We start from the raw sequence: 20168 nt of genomic DNA, 5'->3' as shown, positions 1-20168 counted from the left end.
TCCACTGTGTGTGTGTGTGTGTGTGTGGAGAGCTGGCGTGGAGCTTCTGATGATCTGACATTCGGGGTGGTTTTACATTGCAAAGGTCAAAGCAGTGGTATATTGCGTTACCGTAATAAACACGACACAGTCGGCTGGCTGGTGCGTGACGTGGTCGTGACGGCCCCGCCGCAACATCTGTGCGTTAAATTAAGGAGCGGTGGCCGATTTAGAGTGGCAAACGTGTCCCTGGATTCACACGACGCCCCCACACATCAAAGCTACGAACATTCAAAGCTATCACAAAAATATCCAATGAAAAACTTTGATATTAAAAACGTTAATTTTCTACAAAGCAACGTCCACCCCCCCCCCCACCCCACCCCACCCCCCGGCGATACAAAAGTTGTTACAAATCAGTGCAGACCAGCCTTATAAAAATGTTGTCTGAACAAAGCGATTACAGAGAGGACACCCCACCGCCACCGCCGCCGCCGGCATTTGAAACCCTACATTTTCTACCCCAGAGAGGGAAGTAGAGGAAGAGACGAGTCACTGAGAGACATGCAAGGGTGGCGACCTGTCTCAGTGTCTGTACATAAAAACAGTCTTTCGATAGCAGTCGGGTATTAAGCGAGCGTGACGAGTCTCGTCTCCTGTGTGAGGCAGCTGCAGTTTACAGGGTTGCGGGGTAAATTCCCTGAGCTGCAGAGCAGACTAAACCCACTGCAGTTTGCAACCGAGGGACGCGTTGGACTGTCGAGAAGTTTTCACATTTTGAGGCGGTAAGACTTGATCCCCTGCTCCTTTAGTTACTTTTTTTTTTACTTTTTTTTTTTTTTTACTTTAGTTACAATTTGCAACCGAGGAAGGTGTTGGACCGTCAAGTAGTTTTCCCATTTTGCGGCAGTAAGACTCACAATTTGATCCCCTGCTCCTTTAGTTGCCGAGAGCAGTTCGTGTAATATATACTGATTTTCAAAATCACCGTCTGAGAATGTGGCCCGTTATCAGAGCAAATACGATTAAGAAATTTTAACAAGACAAAATGAAGACCGTTGGATGTTAATAGCAGACACGAGACAGTTGTGATTTTCTCCAGCAGACCAAGGAAGAGTGCATTTCTAATAACGCGGGTAAAGAGCGAAAATGTTGGAAGTTATCAAATGAATTACACTCTCAAAGTACGCACATCTAGTCGGAATTTTAAGCCGCCTACTTTTTCACGGAACATGAGTGAATCCCAAGATGAAACCAAAATTTGGGAATAACAACAATAATCTGACGTTGACATGTGGCGGAGATTTATGCCGAAGGTATTTTTTCTAGCTACGTTCTTCCCTCTTCACCGCTACAAAATGCTCGAAGGTAAATTCGACATTTTGACAACATCGGTGAAAAGTGAATAGTCATTTGCTCCTCAAGGTACCGAAAGCATAATTATAGAAAAATATGTTTCTCAAGAAAATTCAAACTAACTTATCGTCATAACATATTTGATTACAAGAACCATTTTGAAAAGGGTGGTATTTACAAATTGAATTTTAAAATAGAATCATTTTTTTTAAGTTTGGTTTTAAATATCACCTGGAATGTAAGGCGGTTTAAAAATCTAAACCTGCATGATTAATTTTTAACAGTTATTTAAAAACCAAGCCTGTTTTAGTCAGTAGCTTCAATTATTGAGTTAAATTCAAAAATGATTGTCATTTAAAACATTGCAGTGTCACAGTGAAGGCTTTTCCAGTTAGATTTGAATTCTGGAAGCATTGGATAGATTAATTTAACATATATATAATAAAACACATTGGCAAAACATGCAATTACCTCACCCACCATAAGAAAAAAAAACATTCAGTCTTGCCCAATAAAAATGCTGTATATAAAAACAAACAAAAAAATTAATTTCCATCTCATTTCCTCTTTAAATGTACTTGCAGAGGCTCGGTGTTATGCAGTGTTGTCCTGCTTTAGCCTTTGGCTACGGGCCTTGTATACTTCAATCAGCAGGTCTTTGACGTACTGGATCTCCCGTTCTACGGACTCCGCCTTGTCACGGAGCTCCCTGTTCCGCCCTTCAAGACAATGGAGTTCTTCCTCCAGGGAATCGAGCTCTGCCCTTTTCCGTTGACGATACCTGAATTGAAAATCGGTGGAGGGGGAAAAAGCAGTTAAATACAATTCTTATCGCATAAATAAAATCACAGTGCTCGCTGGAATTTTTTTCCCTCTCGAGAGCTAACGTACCTGTGAGCCGCGGTTTTGTTCTGATCTCTCTTCTTCTGTTTGCGCTCCCCACCCTCTGCTGGAGTGATGTCCAGTTCATATTTCATTTGACAGTCATCTTCCTTTAACCTACATGCTTGTCTGTGGCCTGACGACTCCAAGTCAAGACTCTCCCTAGCCACCAAAAGACATTCTGGGCCCTGATCTTTGAGGAAACTACAATGTAAATCGTGTTGCGCTATCTGTAAACTCTGTGTTTTGACCTGCTCATTGACATTCCCAAGGAAGCCCTGATAGGCCTCAGACTGTGATGGTGTTTGAAGGAAGGAACCACCATTGCTCTCAGTTTTCCAAGGAATGGTGGCTTTTGTTACCTCCCCTGTATCTTTAATATTGCTCAGTAATTCACTGTTACCAGTGCCTCCACTGATCTCCCTCATGCCACACATCAACACATCATCTCTCTTAGGTGTGACATCTAATGGCACTCCATAACCAAATCCACTGCCAACAACCTTTCCACCACCTATGATATCATGACTGAAACAACAATTTTTCTCTTCTTTGGACAGAATGGCGCATCTTCTAATCTCGACTGCACTGCCCATAGGATAGGCTTTCCCTGCCACTTGCTCATCTTCTACACAGCTAGAATTCCCAGTAAGGGTCACCGTGGAGTTACCTGAGTTAGTTCCTTTGGAGCTCCATAAACTATTCTCATAGCTTTCACCATAACTCACACTATCACAAACTCTTTTCCGACTACATCCACTGGGGCGGCTGCAACTGTATGGGGCGTGTCTAGAAATTTTGGAGCGGCCAATGGGCCCACCACAAATACTCAGCAGGTCCAGTTCCCCAGTTGCCAGGGTAACAAGAAGTGGGCTGGATTCTGACTGGCTGGAAGTGGAGTATGACGCATAGGGCACCTGACAGAACGACTGAGGACCTGCTGGAGGTGGACCCTTGTCGCATTTTCCCAACTTTGGCCCTGGTGCTGGTTCAGACAAGAAGTAGTCTTCCAGCTGAGCGAGCTCCTCTTGCAGTAGAGAGGTCATTACCTCCAAGTCGGAGGGCACCTGGATATCATTCTGAAGGGGTGAGGGGGGAAGGGAAGCGTTGGTTGGGGAGGGAGGGGAAGGAGGGTCTGGGAGGTATGAGGAGAAATCCACTTCTTCCGTCATCCAGTCAGTGAGACCATCACCTATTGAGGGGGCAAAAAACGTGTATGTATATATATATATATATATATATATATATATATATATTGCAACATTTTGATCATGCCTGTCAGTCAAAGCTAAAAAGACGCATTATGCGTCGTAAATCATGCAACATTACAGTTATGTTTAATTTCACGAAGGCATAAGCGATAATCATGAGAGCATTGAGATTTTTTTCCAAAAGTTGCAAAATTTCTACGCATTAGACATAGCTAGTTTATCACTTACTGTTTGAGGAGAACGGATGTGCTGCGGTGCTGTGCTCACCTGAAATGAGGAAATATAAAAAAGCATACTTGCTGCAACTCACCAATTAAGTGCTGACTCTCCTCTGACACCTCCCCCCTGCAGCCCTGTGATTGGCTGTGGTTAGCCTGTGGGTGAGAGAGAGCAATGGGGTCTGCCGGGAAGACACAAACAGTCTTCCAAACTGGAGCTGATGCTGCAATCATCTCGTCTATTGGTCTTTTCGGTCAATCCAAATTCAGGCATATGCAATGGACAAGCAAGGTCTGACAGGTGAGCCACAGAGAGCAGGGCTGGGTGAGCATAGTGAAACCTACAAGGGAAAAGAGGAAGAAATTGGGTGTCAAAGAACATCTGTGCATCTAAAACGACCACACCTATCAGCTACTGAGTCAAGTGATGGGATAAGGAATATCAGAGCATGCTGCACTTTGCAAGTATCATTCAGCAGCTGAACTTTTTAAGCTCGCACAATAAAGAAACCACCTGCAAGTTGCTTAATTCCATATCCTATTACCAGAATGAACGGTGAGCAAAGAATTACTTTCAGCCACAACTTGAGGAATCTAGTGTTTGTTATTCACGGAAGAACAGTTACATGCAACTGAACAGCAGGGTTGATCAGCCCTTATAAAAGGACTTGTAAAGCAGATAGGAAGCCATACAGGACACCCACATGCTCCAACGACACAACAAGCTGACGGGTTCGAGTCGTCGGGGAGAGCAGGCGTTGAGGCATCACAGGGCAATAGTGCCGTGTTGCATCGACGCACCTGGGACTCGAGTCTGCGACGTTGTCAAGGGCCCAACCGTTGAGCAACTACCCCGGCCGAGTGCGCCTTGTTCTCATTCAGCGACAGAAGGGACTCGATACGACCTGTCACCGGAAACGAGGCAGTGACTCGGAGCGCAACTTTGAAACGGCCCGAGAGACGCGCGCCATCTCCCCCGCGGACAGTTGATCGCCGACGTGACATAACGGCCGTGGCGTCATAACGCCGACAAGTGACTCTACTAGTCCTGCTCAGCGCTCGAGACGAGGAAGTCGCAGAAAGGCGCCTCAACTCGCTGCGAGCAGCGTTACCCGCGGGACTTGAAGGGTGTCGTCATCTATGCCACATTCGCCAATGCTGGCACACGAACACGCTTCAGAATAACGCGGGAAGCGCAGCCGTCCCCGGGGATTAGGTGGGAATCTCGACAGAGACGCTCCAAACCAGCCTACAGCGGAGGGGGGGGGGGCAAAACCCCCCGCCGAAACAATCCGCGACCCAAACAAAGCTCCGCTCCGCTGGAAAGTTTTGCGCGCGCCGGCCGGACAGACAGGCGGGAAGGGAGAAGAGCAGCCTGTTCACTCCAACTTACTCCATTCTGGCGGAAACTGTAGAGAACGGCGGGTGCGTTGCCAAAAGCAAAGCACGACTTCTTTTCAGGTTCAGACTTCTTCACGAGTTAGAGAGCCATGTTTCGCTCGGGGTATCCGGGACGGCGCGACGGGTGGAGGACTCGGCTGCTGCTGCTGCTGCTGTTGTTGTACTGTTGTTGTGCTCGACCCGGCGTGTGAGGCTTCATTGGGGAGGAGAGCGTCCGTTCATTCACACCTAGCAACCAACTGCGTCACGCCTACGAACCGCACGGTAGATCCCTCCGCCCTTCCCTCCGTTGACAGGGGACGGCCCCCCAATTTGTTTCCTGCGACTGGAGACCGAACGCCATTGGCCGAAACCTGACGACGTCGACTACTAATTGAAATACACGTCCTCCACTTGTCATACTACTTTACTCGCGGTAATGTTGTTTGTTAATACAAAGGTACAGTTTACAAGCGTGATTTAGCGCGTTGTTTGGGGCGGGGGGGGGGACTATTTGATTCCGTTGGTGTGGACGTACACTCCACGTGTTGCTTACTACAACGCTGTTGCATCTCAGTTGCGTCAGGGAGTCCGAGCAGGGCGCTGATTGGCTGGGCGCGCCGAGACCGACGCTTGTTCATTGGCTGGAATGGATACACGCCTGATCTGATTGGTTAATGCCAGGCAGGACTTCAGTATCCCAAATATCTGTTCTCGTATGCGGCGCGGAATCCACATGCTCGACGTAAACAAACCGAGGACGCCGAGAAACTACGCGGATCCGTTAAGCTGACACATGACATGTACACTTTGCACGTGGATTTTCTCACGTTACAACATACATTTAAGGCGTCGAAACTCGAAATACGTCAGTTCACAAGCCACAGGAGCCACAAGAGTTTGCCCCTGGGATTTAAATAAACGTCATCCAGGGTTATAGTGCTGCAACAGTGCAGTGCAGTTGTGTAGTTTAGTAGTCTGACTTCAAGTGGCCGGAATGAAGGGTGATTCTGAAGATATGCATTTCCAAGTGTTAAAAGGTGTCATTTGTTCAACTATCAGCTTTCAAGTCAAGCAAAAGCACCTCCGTCTTTTCGACCTTTTCCAGACCCGTTTTGATTGGTGCACAATTACAATTAATGTTGAGAACATACGCAGGCCAACAGAGGCGCTGCAGCAACCGCGGGCTGCCATCCGTGAACTCTAGGAAAGCTTTATTGTTATTACACTCTCATTCAAGTGTTATTGTGTGTTGTTAAAGTTTAACTTGCCAAACGTCTCAATTTGTTCGACTGAGTTATTAGAACTGCTTTGAAGAAATGGTCAAATTGACCTCTGAAATCCACATAATAATGATAATAATACATTTTATTTGCGGGCGCCATTCAGAGGACTCCTTACAGACACAGTTAAAAGAAGAAAAAAACATGGCACGAGGTCTGAGATGTTTCCTCTGCGGGGTTTTCCAGACGATTCCTGGGCTCCTGACACCAGCGGAGGGGAAGCTAGAACCATAATGCTGCCGACTAACAGACTGATTCAGACGGACAGCCCATTGCTTATAGCCAGCATGGCGACACACAACTGTAAAACAAACGAGCTGTTAATAACAATTACGTGAAGATTAAAGTGTTGTTTTTCTCCTCTCAGCAAATCCCGGAGCTGGCTGAATGAGCTGCACTCCTGTTGCTATAGTAATAGCGGACACTGCCCCCTATTTTAGACTTGTTTTCAGGTTGCTGTTGCCATGGGATTTACAGGTCTCTCTCGCTCTCGCTCTGTCTCCTTTCTCTTTCTCACTCTCTCGCGCTCTTTCTCTCTTTCGCGCTCTCTCGCTCTCTTTCTCTCTCCCTCTCTCTCCTATTCTTGGTTTCTGCTGCTCCCTCTCGTCTCTCTCTCTCTCTCTCTCCTGTTCTTGCTTTCTGTTGCTCCCTCTCGTCTCTCTCTCTCTCTCTCTCTCTCCTGTTCTTGCTTTCTGTTGCTCCCTCTCTTGTCTCTCCCTCTCTCCTATTCTTGGTTTCTGTTGCTCCCTCTCGTCTCTCCCTCTCTCCTATTCTTGGTTTCTGTTGCTCCCTCTCTTGTCTTTCTCTCTCCTGTTCTTGCTTTCTGTTGCTCCCTCTCTCGTCTCTCACTGTCTCTACCTCTCTATCGCTCTGTCTTTTTCGCTCTCTTGCTCTCTCTCTCCTCTCTAACTGCTCTCGCCCCCCTCTCTCTCTTGCTCTCCGCCTCTCTCTCCTATTCTTGCTTTCTGTTACTCCCTCTCCTGTCTCTCACCGTCCCAGTGTCTTTGTCCCTGTGTTTTGTCTCTCTCCCCCCAAATGTTTTCCTCTCCGTCCTGGTTTCCTCGGCCCTCCCTGGCCAGTCAGCCAGTCCCTCCTCCTGTCACATCTGCTGAGTTGCATCTCTGCAACAGTTGTCATTTAGCAAATTTGATGGGCGGGAAGCCGTCTGAATGTCAAGTGCTTAGGGGTGTTGGCACATTCACAGAGTGGCGTCACTGAAATAAAAAAAAAATTCCACACAAACTGAACTCAAAATGTCATTTAAAATGGATTAAGCTACGGAAAATTTGTTTCGACTTTTTAATCAAATTAGTTCATTTGAGTGTGGTTATATGTAGATGTAAGTTCTATACCTAATAGCAATAGTAGTTCTATCACACACAAAAAACCCTTCTATCAAATAACCAATGTTTATATTGGAAAACACCTTTTTATTTCCGGCAGGGCAGCCTGGTTGCAGAAGAGCTATTCAGCAAAACTGATTTTGTGCAGAGCCCAACACATAGCTTACTATGAGGTGAGGGGAGAGGGAGTTGTGGAAGGACAAACTGATGCAACCTAGATAAATGTGGTCGTAACTGAGTCCAGACTGAGACGGTAGTGGCTGGTGGAGTCGGAGGGTCTCCCAGGAAATTGCTGACTGTTCTTCCAGCCTACGTTAATTGGTCCGCTGAGAGCTCTGCCTGTTTGCGCAGCATGAGGAAAAAAAAACTCAAAGGTGCTGCTACACATAACAACCGGGGCCGTGTTTCCCCCGTTGTCTCCATTATAAAACCAGGATTTCCTCTTGTCAGTTATCATCAAAAAAAATCATCATAATGACTCAATGACACAGCAAATTAAAAGTGATACCACCTCCTGCTTGAAACACATTTATGCTCATAGCTTCACAGCATAATCTGGATTGTCTCAGGGTGTTTAGACGCAGCAGATTAAAGTCAACAACAAGCAAAAATTAGGAAGTAAATCCATTAGCTGATATCAGCATATTTATACTCATTCTTATTCAAAAAAACTGTGATATTTATTGTCTCTGTGCTGCCTCGAGCCGTTAATTATTGCCCATCTAAAGTCATTGTCTCAGCGCTGCGTACCGACGGAGCGGTGGATGCAGCGTGCCACGGCGCGCCACAGCGCGCATGGCGCGTTAGTGTGGGTTGCAGCATCATTTCATCATGAGCTCTCTCAGAATATATTGTCCTCAACTTCTGCCCCGCTTTGAACACAAGAAGAAAACATGAAGTTCGGGTTTTTAATGTGTGAATAGTCTCAGGAGGAGTCGCTGGATATCCTCACGTGTTGGCGCTACAAATAGTTCTCATTTGTTGAGACACTTGTTTAAAAACACTTGATCAAGTGTCAAATATTGTAACACACAAGTAAGCATTTTCTTGCATGAATAATTAAAGCAGGCCCTCTTCATCTGCACGCAGCAGCAGCTGTGACAGACCTGCGCAGCCAGTCAGGTAATTGTGTTTATTCCCCGGCTCTCCAGGGCTCCGTGCTGAATTACAGGCGTTCGATTTGGAAGACCACAGCTTGTTTTGCTGTCTTGTCCTCTGGGACGTCACAGAATCAAGAGATCACTGCTGATTCCTAGAGGCATCCAGAAACGTGCCTGGCACACACGAAGCCCGAGAGCCTGGCCTGTAAAGCACCCGAACAGATGGCGACAACCAATCACGCGTAATCATGTAATCAATAGATTACAGCCAAACACACAGGTAAACACAACAACAATGTAGACTCACACATTTACTCACACAGTTCATTTTCCCTTACTTGTTCCTTATCTTTTCTTACTTGTTCCTCATCTTTTCTCACTTGTTCCTCATCTTTTCTTACTTGTTCCTCATCTTTTCTTACCTGTTCCTCATCTTCTCATTTGTTCCTTATCTTTTCTTACTTGTTCCTCATCTTTCTTACCTGTTCCTTATCTTTTCTTACTTGTTCCTCATCTTTTCTTACTTGTTCCTTATCTTCTCTTACTTGTTCCTCATCTTTTCTTACTTGTTCCTTATCTTCTCTTACTTGTTCCTTCTTTTCTTAATTGTTCCTCATCTTTTCTCACTTGTTCCTCATCTTTTCTTACTTGTTCCTCATCTTTTCTCACTTGTTCCTCATCTTTTCTTACTTGTTCTTTATCTTTTCTTACTTGTTCCTCATCTTTCTTACCTATTCCTTATCTTCTCTCACTTGTTCCTTATCTTTTCTTACTTGTTCCTTATCTTTCCTTACTTGTTTCTTATCTTTTCTTACTTGTTCCTTATCTTTTCTTACTTGTTCTTTATCTTTTCTTACTTGTTACTTATCTTTTCTTACTTAATCCTCATCTTCTCTTACTTGTTCTTTATCTTTTCTTACTTGTTACGTATCTTTTCTTACTTGATCCTCATCTTCTCTTACTTGTTCTTTATCTTCTCTTACTTGTTCTTTATCTTTCCTTACTTGTTTCTTATCTTTCCTTACTTGTTCTTTATCTTCTCTTACTTGTTCCTCATCTTCTCTTACTTGTTCTTTATCTTTCCTTACTTGTTCTTTATCTTCTCTTACTTGTTCCTCATCTTCTCTTACTTGTTCTTTATCTTTCCTTACTTGTTCTTTATCTTCTCTTACTTGTTCCTCATCTTCTCTTACTTGTTCTTTATCTTTCCTTACTTGTTCTTTATCTTTCCTTACTTGTTCTTTATCTTTCCTTACTTGTTCCTCATCTTCTCTTACTTGTTCTTTATCTTCTCTTACTTGTTTCTTATCTTTCCTTACTTGTTCTTTATCTTTTAACATTACACCATCAACAAGTGCAGCTCCCACAGGCTGCTCCATATCACACACATCACACACCTAACACACATCACGTTACACACGTCACACCTCACACACGTCACACAACTCACATGTCACACGTTACACACCTCACACGTTACACACCTCACACGTCACACACGTTACACACCTCACACGTCACACACCTCACACGTTACACACCTCACACGTCACACACGTTACACACCTCACACGTGTCACACCTCAAACATGTCACACACTTCACACGTCACACACATCACACACCTCACACGTCACTCACGTTACACACATCACACACCTCACACATCACACACCTCACACATGCCACACACGTCACACACGTCATACCTCGCACATCACAAATCTAACACGTCACACACCTCACACATCTCACGTTACACACCTTACACGTCACACACCTCGCACATCTCACACGTCACACACCTCACACGTCACACACCTCACACCTCATGTCACACATCTCACACATTACACACCTCACACATTTCACACGTCACACATCTCACACGTCACACACCTCACACATGTCACAAATGTCATACATGTTACACACCTCACACATGTCACATGTCATACACCTCACACATCACACACGTCATACCTCACACATCACACATCTAACACATCACACACCTCACATACGTCACACACGTCACACGTCATATGTTACACACCTCACACACATCACACATCTCACACCTCACACATGTCATACCTCACACATCACACATCTAACACATCACACACCTCAAATATGTCACACATGTCACACACCTCACACATGTTACACACCTCACGCATGTCAACATGTCACACACGGCCCTGTTGATGTGTCAGGGCCGATCTGAGCTGCACAGCCCGGGCTCTGTGTCTGTTATCCGTTTCTGTTATCGCTGACCTCTAACCGTCACACTTGCAGATGCTGAAATTCAACACTAACCAGCTAATAATAATAATAATAATAATATTAATAATAATAGTGTTGCAGCGAATTCAGGGGGGCAGCCCGGGTACCGCCACAGCTGGGACGCGAACCCGTATCTCCCACTCCGCAAGCGACAACGTTAACTAGTCGACTAAAGGGCCGACCCGTTAGCCAAGGGCCAACGTGTCTACTTATCCGTGCACGTTACAGTGTAATAGTATAATAGTAATAATAATAGTATAATAGTAATAATTATAACACTTGTACAGCGACATCATTATTCAAGTGCCTCAATCATACAAAAAACATGTAGTTCAGTTGTTGTGTTTAGATGACTTCGGTGTTGGAAAAAGAATCACTGTTTGCGGAGTTGGCTGTCAGCAGAAAGGAGAAATAATCTCTTGTATATTAGTGCAGTGATTTGGATGATGGGTGGATTCAGGCCGCAGCCGGGAAGCGAAACCGGCTCGCCCGCACCACCAGTGACTACGCTAACCAGTCAACTAAAGGGTCTGATCCGTTAGCCAAAGGCTAGCGGGTCTAGTCATCCGTGCCCGCTACAATAGTGGCACGTGGCATGAAAGTCATTAACATGCAACCAAAGACGGATATTCTGTTGGTCTCATTAGGTCATTATGACTCTTTTACTTCTTCCTTCCCCCCGGGATGTTTTCATGTTTCTTGCGATGGAAACGAAAAACATGTGTAATGACTTGCGTGTCACGTGCCATGTGTGTGCTGCTGCGTTTGAAAGTCATTTGACGTTCTTCCATCTGTGGCGTGTGTGGGGGGCGTGTGTGGGGAGGGGGTGGGGAGGGGGCGCTGATTTGTCTTTCCTTTCATCTCTTCAATTAATTTCCACTCAGATGTGGGTACCAGGTCTGATTCCCTGGCGGAAGTGGAAGATGGAATTACTCTGGACGGCTTCTCAGAAGATGTTGTGAAGGCGCGGGGGGGGGGGGGGCGTTTCATAAGACACGCGGGGAACGTGCAGAGAGACGTCTTAATCTTATTTGTTTGTTTTTTTCTCCCCAATTGTACCTGCTCAATTACCCCACTCTCCCGAGCCGTCCCGGTCACTGCTCCACTCCCTCTGCCGATCCGGGGAGGGCTGCAGACTACCACGTGCCTCCTCCGATACATGTGGAGTCACCAGTCACTTCTTTTCACCTGACAGTGAGGAGTTTCTCCAGGGGGACGTAGCGCGTGGGAGGATCACGCTATTTCCCCCAGTTCCCCCTCCTCCCCCGAACAGGCGCCCCGACCGGCCAGAGGAGGCGCTAGTGCAGCGACCAGGGCACATACCCACATCCGGCTTCCCACCCGCAGACGCGACCAATTGTGTCTGTAGGGACGCCCGACCAAGCCGGACGTAACACAGGGATTCGAACTGCTGATCCCCGTGTTGGTAGGCAACGGAATAGACCGCCACGCTACCCGGGCGCCCCACCAACCTTTCGGCCGTTAACCGGAAGGTTGTGGTTCGTGCCCACCCAGGGACACCAAGTAGACACGTTGGCCGTTGGCTAACAGGTCGGACCCTTTAGTCAAGTGGTTAGCGATGTCTCCCGCGGTGCGGGAGATACGGGTTCACGTCCCGGCTGCAGCAGTTCCTGTGGTTGCCCCCCCCCCCCGAATTCGCTACCGTACTTAGAAAGTAAACTGGAAGCATACTCCCTGATATTTAGTGTAAAATAAGTATACTAATAGCACACCTGAATAAACTACTTCTGGGGTCCTGTCTAACGCCCAGACAGACAGACCACTGTATTCGTGGGGCCGATGCCAAGCTGTGCATGCCAGAATCAAGCTGCGTCGCCCACTGCTCATTAATACTGCAGTAAAACACGAGCTGGCTGTCACTCACGGTCGTCACCATCATAACGAGCTCACCACGTGCAGGCCCCCGGGACTCACAGCTGCTCAATATTCAGCCAGGAACTTCAGAGGCACAAAGGAAGTGAATGGCACGTGCAGAAATCTTCAAGGTCAGGGAGAGGCCTGGAGGGGGACACAGAGGTCAAAAAGCTGAGGTGATATGTGAACTCCATGTTCAAAGCTTCAGAAAGATGAGTGCTGTGTGAGCTTTGTGTTGTCGAGGTAGGGGTTGAGTACTTTCACCCGGTCATTCATGTTCCATAGGGAGGGTTCATGGGAGAAGTCCCGGTCCCAGAATATCAGCATCACCGAGCGCGGGAGAGAAGGACTTCTGCTTCACGCCAGAGACAGAAAACTGCCTCTGTATTTACAGTAAATGTACTTGAATCCACCTGTCAGACACCAAGTAGAAGGACTTCTACCTCATGCTAGAGATAGAAAACTGCCTCAGTATTCACAGTAAATGTACTTGAATCCACCTGTCAGACGCCAAGTAGAAGGACTTCTACCTCAAGCCAGAGATAGAAAACTGCCTCTATATTCACAGTAAATGTACTTGAATCCACCTGTCAGACGCCAAGTATTTTCTGTGGTTACCCGCATGTCTGTTTAATATTGCAAAGGTCTCGCAATGAATTAAACTGCTATGAATTAGTCAAAGGCCGCTCAGAGACACGCGTATTTTTACTACTGGCATGGTTTGAACCTGAGATATGGGAAGAGTGTAGTGAGACTGTAAATAAAACTAACATTCTGATGAAATACACTACCGTTCAAAAGTTTGGGATCACCCAAACAATTTCGTGTTTTCCATGAAAAGTCACACTTATTCACCACCATATGTTGTGAAATGAATAGAGAATAGAGTCAAGACATTGACAAGGTTAGAAATAATGATTTGTATTTGAAATAAGATTTTTTTTACATCAAACTTTGCTTTCGTCAAAGAATCCTCCATTTGCAGCAATTACAGCATTGCAGACCTTTGGCATTCTAGCTGTTAATTTGTTGAGGTAATCTGGAGAAATTGCACCCCACGCTTCCAGAAGCAGCTCCCACAAGTTGGATTGGTTGGATGGGCACTTCTTTGAGCAGATTGAGTTTCTGGAGCATCACATTTGTGGGGTCAATTAAATGCTCAAAATGGCCAGAAAAAGAGAACTCTCATCTGAAACTCGACAGTCTATTCTTGTTCTTAGAAATGAAGGCTATTCCATGCGAGAAATTGCTAAGAAATTGAAGATTTCCTACACCGGTGTGTACTACTCCCTTCAGAGGACAGCACAAACAGGCTCTAACAGGTACTATTTAATGAAGATGCCAGTTGGGGACCTGTGAGGCGTCTGTTTCTCAAACTAGAGACTTAATGTACTTATCTTCTTGCTCAGTTGTGCAACGCGGCCTCCCACTTCTTTTTCTACTCTGGTTAGAGCCTGTTTGTGCTGTCCTCTGAAGGGAGTAGTACACACCGGTGTAGGAAATCTTCAATTTCTTAGCAATTTCTCGCATGGAATAGCCTTCATTTCTAAGAACAAGAATAGACTGTCGAGTTTCAGATGAAAGTTCTCTTTTTCTGGCCATTTTGAGCGTTTAATTGACCCCACAAATGTGATGCTCCAGAAACTCAATCTGCTCAAAGAAGTGCCCATCCAACCAATCCAACTTGTGGGAGCTGCTTCTGGAAGCGTGGGGTGCAATTTCTCCAGATTACCTCAACAAATTAACAGCTAGAATGCCAAAGGTCTGCAATGCTGTAATTGCTGCAAATGGAGGATTCTTTGACGAAAGCAAAGTTTGATGTAAAAAAAATCTTATTTCAAATACAAATCATTATTTCTAACCTTGTCAATGTCTTGACTCTATTTTCTATTCATTTCACAACATATGGTGGTGAATAAGTGTGACTTTTCATGGAAAACACAAAATTGTTTGGGTGATCCCAAACTTTTGAACGGTAGTGTATATACAACCAGGGTTTTTAACGTGTGATGAAAGAGGAAATCTCACAGTTGACGCTCTTGCCGAATCACAGACCTTTAACTGAGTTCTGCTTTTAACTGGATTTCTCTGTGTGTTTTGTTAAGATGAAATTATACGTGTTCACATTTGCACGTAATTGCAATACATGACATTTAGATGGTAGCTTTTTTTCTTACCGCCATCTTCCCACACCGGAAGTGCAAATTCACGTTTGCAGCAGCCTTCACGTTTGCAGCAGCCTCACCCAGTACCGTCCATGTGCGACCGGTGTACTTTTTCCGTTGCACTGTGTAGGAAAGACAGGACAACTTCTCTCATGCATGGGATCTGTATTCTGTCGCTGTCGCATATAAACAAAACAGGACAGGTTTCAGGAAACTTCAGATCAGCTCCTACTGTAGCCTCTTTCTACATGTCCAGAGCGGGAAAGAGCACGCAGCTAGCAACACAATTTATTACAAAAAGAAATAAAACCTACCTGTCGCATATAACCAAAACAGGACAGGTTTCAGGAAACTTCAGATCAGCTCCTACTGTAGCCTACGCAAGAATTGGGACCCACATTAGACATAAGACACATTAGGAATGGATAAAATAAATTACAGTGGCAGACAAAAATTAACACATACCTTTTTCTACATGTCCAGAGCCGGAAAGAGGCAGAGGTCAGGGGGAACATATGTTTGGGGGCTACTAACAGAAAATGAAGTCACAACAGGGAGGGGCTACTAACAGGAAATGGGGTCACAACAGGGAGGGGCTGCTATAAGCGTTTCCTGATGATATAATAAAATAAAATAATAATGTTAGCAATGAAAATAATAATAATAATAATCATGTGGTGATACTTTGTGTAATTATACAACATATTTTGGTTATGACATTTTTAACCATGCTACATTCACCCCCCTAGAATTACACAAAAATTGGAACATATCACAAATTGCAATCACCCAACAACACAACACCCACAATAAAGTCAGCAATACCTACCACCTACTAAGGTTAGGAGGGCCACAGACTGGCGAAGCGCCAAACCATATCTAAAATCACTCCACGGACAAAACAATGTGCCTTTTACACCTCACCAAAATGGGCACAAAGGGGCGACGACTCACAAAACAAAACAACCAAATAAAAAAGAAATGGCAAATTCCACAGTGTACATTACACAAACCAAACAGCAATGTAGGCCTACATTACACTATCCATATAAACACATTAGGCCTAAAACAAAAAGGAGGCAGACTGTGGAGCAACAGTAAAGCGTGGACTGAACTGAACCATGGTTTCAATCAACCTATGAACTGGCCTCACTACCCTGCCATACCTAGAGCGAACACTATTCTCAGGGCTCTGAGGTAGGATGTCAGTGAGGGGAGGGGTATGGGGCAAGGGGACGGGGGACGGTGTGAGATGAGCAGCATCATGGGTGGGGAGGGCATCTACTGCAGGGGAGGGGGCGCACTCAACAGGTAAGTCACTGACACTCTCCATCTCTGCATGGCTGGACTGTTCACAGACCAAGGAAGCAGTGTGATCATATTCACCTGGGTTCTGCCATGAGGATGAATCCCCTCCTGAATGCTCGGCCTCACTGTCAGGCTCTGACACTGCCGCTTCAGGATCAGGCATCTGCAGCGTAGAGGGGTCATGGGACACTGTGTCAACACCCTGGACAAGATCACCCTCCATAACCAGTGTGTTGTCGAGAGGGAGAAAGTTGACTGATAGGAGGAGGTTCCTGTGGACAACCCTCACACGACCATTGCGGTCCCTGATCCTGTAGATGTGGAACTGTGGCTTGGAAGCTACAACAGTGTGAACATCCAGCTCCCACTTGTCGGCTAGTTTCCGCTTGCCTCTTCCACCTCTGTTCGCCACTAGGACCCAGTCATCGACAAAAAGAGGTAAGCCCTTGACTCTTTTGTTGTACTGGTCTGACTGATGTTTTCACTCTTCTTCTGGGCCAGCAACATGGCAAACTGGAGATCGGCAGCTAGAGACTTCACATATTCATTGTAGTCGCAGACTGACTCATCACGCAGGACGTTCTTGAACAGCAGATCGACTGGCAGGCGCAGAACCCTCCCAAACATCAAACAGAATGGGGCAAAGCCAGTCGTCTCGTGCTGCGTGCAGTTGTAGGCAAAGGTCATGGTTTGGACCATTTGAGGCCACTTGTGCTTTGACTTTGGCGGGAGGGAACGCAACATGCTACCCAGAGTATGATTGAAACGTTCAGTGCCCCCATTCCCTATGGGATGGTATGGGGAAGTTCGGGACTTCCCAACGCCTGACAACTCCAGAAGCTCAGCAATCAGCTCGCTTTCAAAATTAGCCCCCTGGTCAGAATGAAGGCACTGCGGGAAACCACAGACACAAAAAAAGTTTTCCCCACAGCTTCCTGGCCACCCGCTTCGCAGTATGGTCTTGACAGGGGAGGGCATGTGCTAACTTGGTAAAATGGTCAGTTATGATGAGAACATCCACAGACTTGTTGTTGTCTTCAGCAGACCAAAAGTTCGGGAGTCTTGCTGAGCATGCATCTGGGACAGTTCCTGACATAGCTTCGCACATCCCTCTCCATATCGTACCAGACAAAGCGCTGATGGACCAGCGACAATGTACGAAGCTGACCCTGGTGACCAGCAGGGTCGTGAACGCCACCCAAGGCCTGCGATTTCAGGGAGTCTGGAAGAACGAACTGGAACCTCCTGTGTTTGGTCACTTGGTCCTTTGAGACTCTGTACAGGGTTCCATCCAACACGGTAAGTTTCTCCCATTGCTTCAGAATCTGTAACACCTTCATGCTCTCCTTATCCCGCTCACGCCTTGAAGGTCTCCACTTCCTCTCAACGAAGTGTAGGACTCTCCCGATGGTAGGATCCTGTCTCTGGTGGCTCTGCAGATCTGCGGATGAGAGTGAGGAGAACACATCTTGGCCAGGAGGAGCTAGCCCGCCAAGGTGACCAGCCAAGGAAGCAGCCCTCTGCGTCAGGCCGGACTCCCAGTCACCACAGGAGGAGAGGAGAGATGACACATCGTCTTCGGACAATGACACGCCACCAGTAGCACACAGAGAGTGGTTCTTGGCAGACTGAGCCAGACAGGTCACATGGAATGAATCTTGCACACAACTGTCGTCGATGCTGCACACTTGTTCCAGCAACTCTGAGTAGGGCTCTGACAGGAGACGCTGGCCTAGAGGTTTGACAAAGGGAGTCCTGCTGAGAGCATCAGCTACCACATTCAGTCTGCCCGGGACATGTTTGATCTCAAACGAGTATGGGGACAGTTTAGAGACCCAGCGCTGCTCACATGCATCCAACCTCGGCTTCGTCATCACGTATGTGAGCGGGTTGTTGTCAGTCCAGATGGTGAACTTGTGGCCCTTGATCCAGTGGCTGAACTTGTCACACACGGCCCATTTCAAAGCGAGGAACTCGAGTTTGTGAGCAGGATACTTCGCTTGGCTGCGACTGAGGGCTTTACTGGCAAATGCGATGGGTCGGGCTTTGTCTTCGCCGTCTGGAACCTGGGACAACACTGCACCCAAACCATCCAGAGAGGCATCGGTAGAGAGGATGAACGGCCTGGATGGGTCAGAACGACAGAGTGAAGCAGTGCAGACTTCAGGCCCTCAAAAGCCCTCTCACAAGCCGGATCCCAGTCCTGGGGAGTCAGTGCGCGGAACGTCACCGCTCTCCTGCAGCTTCTAGAGCCCCTCAGCTTGCGCTTCTGTCCTCCAGTCAAAGCAAAGAGAGGCTTTGCCATCTTCGAACAACCAGGGATAAAATGCTGATAGTACAGCGCCATGCCAAGAAAAGACCTAATCTTCTTCTGGGAGGGAGTGCAGCCATCAGCTTCCATCAGATCATCTTTCTGGAACCCGGAGATGGCAGTGACCTTTTCCTGGTCAACAGAGACTCCACTGACATCAACCACATGACCTAGGAATCTCACAAACTTCCTCAAAAAGTTAAACTTCTTCTGTGAGAGCTTCAAGTTACTGGCTCTGAGTCTGGTAAAGACAACCTCCAGCCGCCCCTGTGCTTCTTCCTCCGACGGAGCAAACACCAGCAGGTCATCCAGGTAACAGAGGAGGCTGGAGAAGTTGAGGTCACCGAAAATGCTAAGCATCATGCGCATGAAAGATGCCGGGCTGTTGCACAGACCTTGGGGGAGCTGATTATATTCATACAGGCCGAGGGGTGTTGTGAAGGCTATGAACCTCCTGTCAGACTCATGGAGCGGGATGCTATAGAACCCTGAAGTCAGGTCCATGGTGCTGAAAAGGGCGTTTCCTCCCAGGGCAGCGAGGCAGTCCGCCTAATGGAGCAACGGGTGAGCGTCTTTGACAGTCTTGGCATTGAGACATCGAAAGTCGGTGCAGATCCTCAGGTCTCCGTTCTTTTTTCCAGACCATCACGAGGTGGGAGGCATACTCACTGATCGATTTACTGATAATGCCTTTCATCTCCATGTCTGACAGCACCTCGCTCAGCTGTTGATAGTGGCCGGGGGGGACACGGCGGTAAGGGAGGCGGAAGGGGCGGTCGTCAAAGAGATGGATGCGGTGGACGAACCCCTTCGCTTCTCCATAATCTAGCTTATCCCTGGAGAAGACATCCTGGTAAGAGAGCACAAGTTCAGCCAACTTCCTCCTACAACTCTCAGATACCTCACAGCCATCAACATCAATGTCTCCCAAGCCACAATCCTTCAGCGGCTGCACCGGGTCTCCAGCTGACTGTGGAGGCGAACTAGGTGAGTCAGAGGCGTCGATACCCCATCTGCACATCCCCTGAGTGATAGGCAAACCTTCCACAGCCAAGCAGGGGAAAACATCAGCCAACTTGGCGTTCCGGCGCAGTGTTATGGGTTTAGGTGTCGGGTTCAATACTTTGACAGGCACCCAGTGGTCCCCCCACATGGGTGTCACAACTCGTCCCACCAGGATGTTTCTGGGCGTCGAACGTGCAGCAGTCAGCTCCACCATCACGGTGCTCCCAGGTGAGATAGGAGACCCACTGGGCAGCTTCCCCAACACCACATACTCGCGCTGGAGAAGGAGTGTGACAGCCTCTCTCAGTCGCACAGTACCCACAACATCCGGCACCTCCGGGCCTGACCACTGGGAAATACAGCTCAGCGGCTGGAGAAACTACTCACAATCAGGGTTAGTGTTGCTTGAGGAGATAAGCTTCCAATACATGTCATCCTCCTTCATTTTCTGAATGATAGGTCT

General features: G+C 46.9%; 1 protein-coding gene across 1 annotated transcript; it reads right to left on the bottom strand.

Annotated features, from left to right (window-relative positions):
- On the bottom strand, positions 1-5367 carry atf5a (activating transcription factor 5a). The gene is made up of 4 exons (XM_056284880.1): positions 5040-5367; positions 3739-3987; positions 2227-3409; positions 1-2116 (listed from the first exon to the last, which is right to left on the bottom strand). Exons 2-4 carry the CDS (start codon positions 3878-3880, stop codon positions 1930-1932), a joined length of 1512 nt encoding a protein of 503 aa, XP_056140855.1. The 5' UTR covers positions 3881-3987; positions 5040-5367; the 3' UTR covers positions 1-1929.
- Positions 5368-20168: the final 14801 nt, after the last annotated feature.

The sequence above is a fragment of the Lampris incognitus genome, chromosome 8 (assembly GCF_029633865.1).
Source record: "Lampris incognitus isolate fLamInc1 chromosome 8, fLamInc1.hap2, whole genome shotgun sequence".
Taxonomy (NCBI): Eukaryota; Metazoa; Chordata; class Actinopteri; order Lampriformes; family Lampridae; genus Lampris; species Lampris incognitus.
This window is presented reverse-complemented; position numbering and strand designations above follow the sequence as displayed.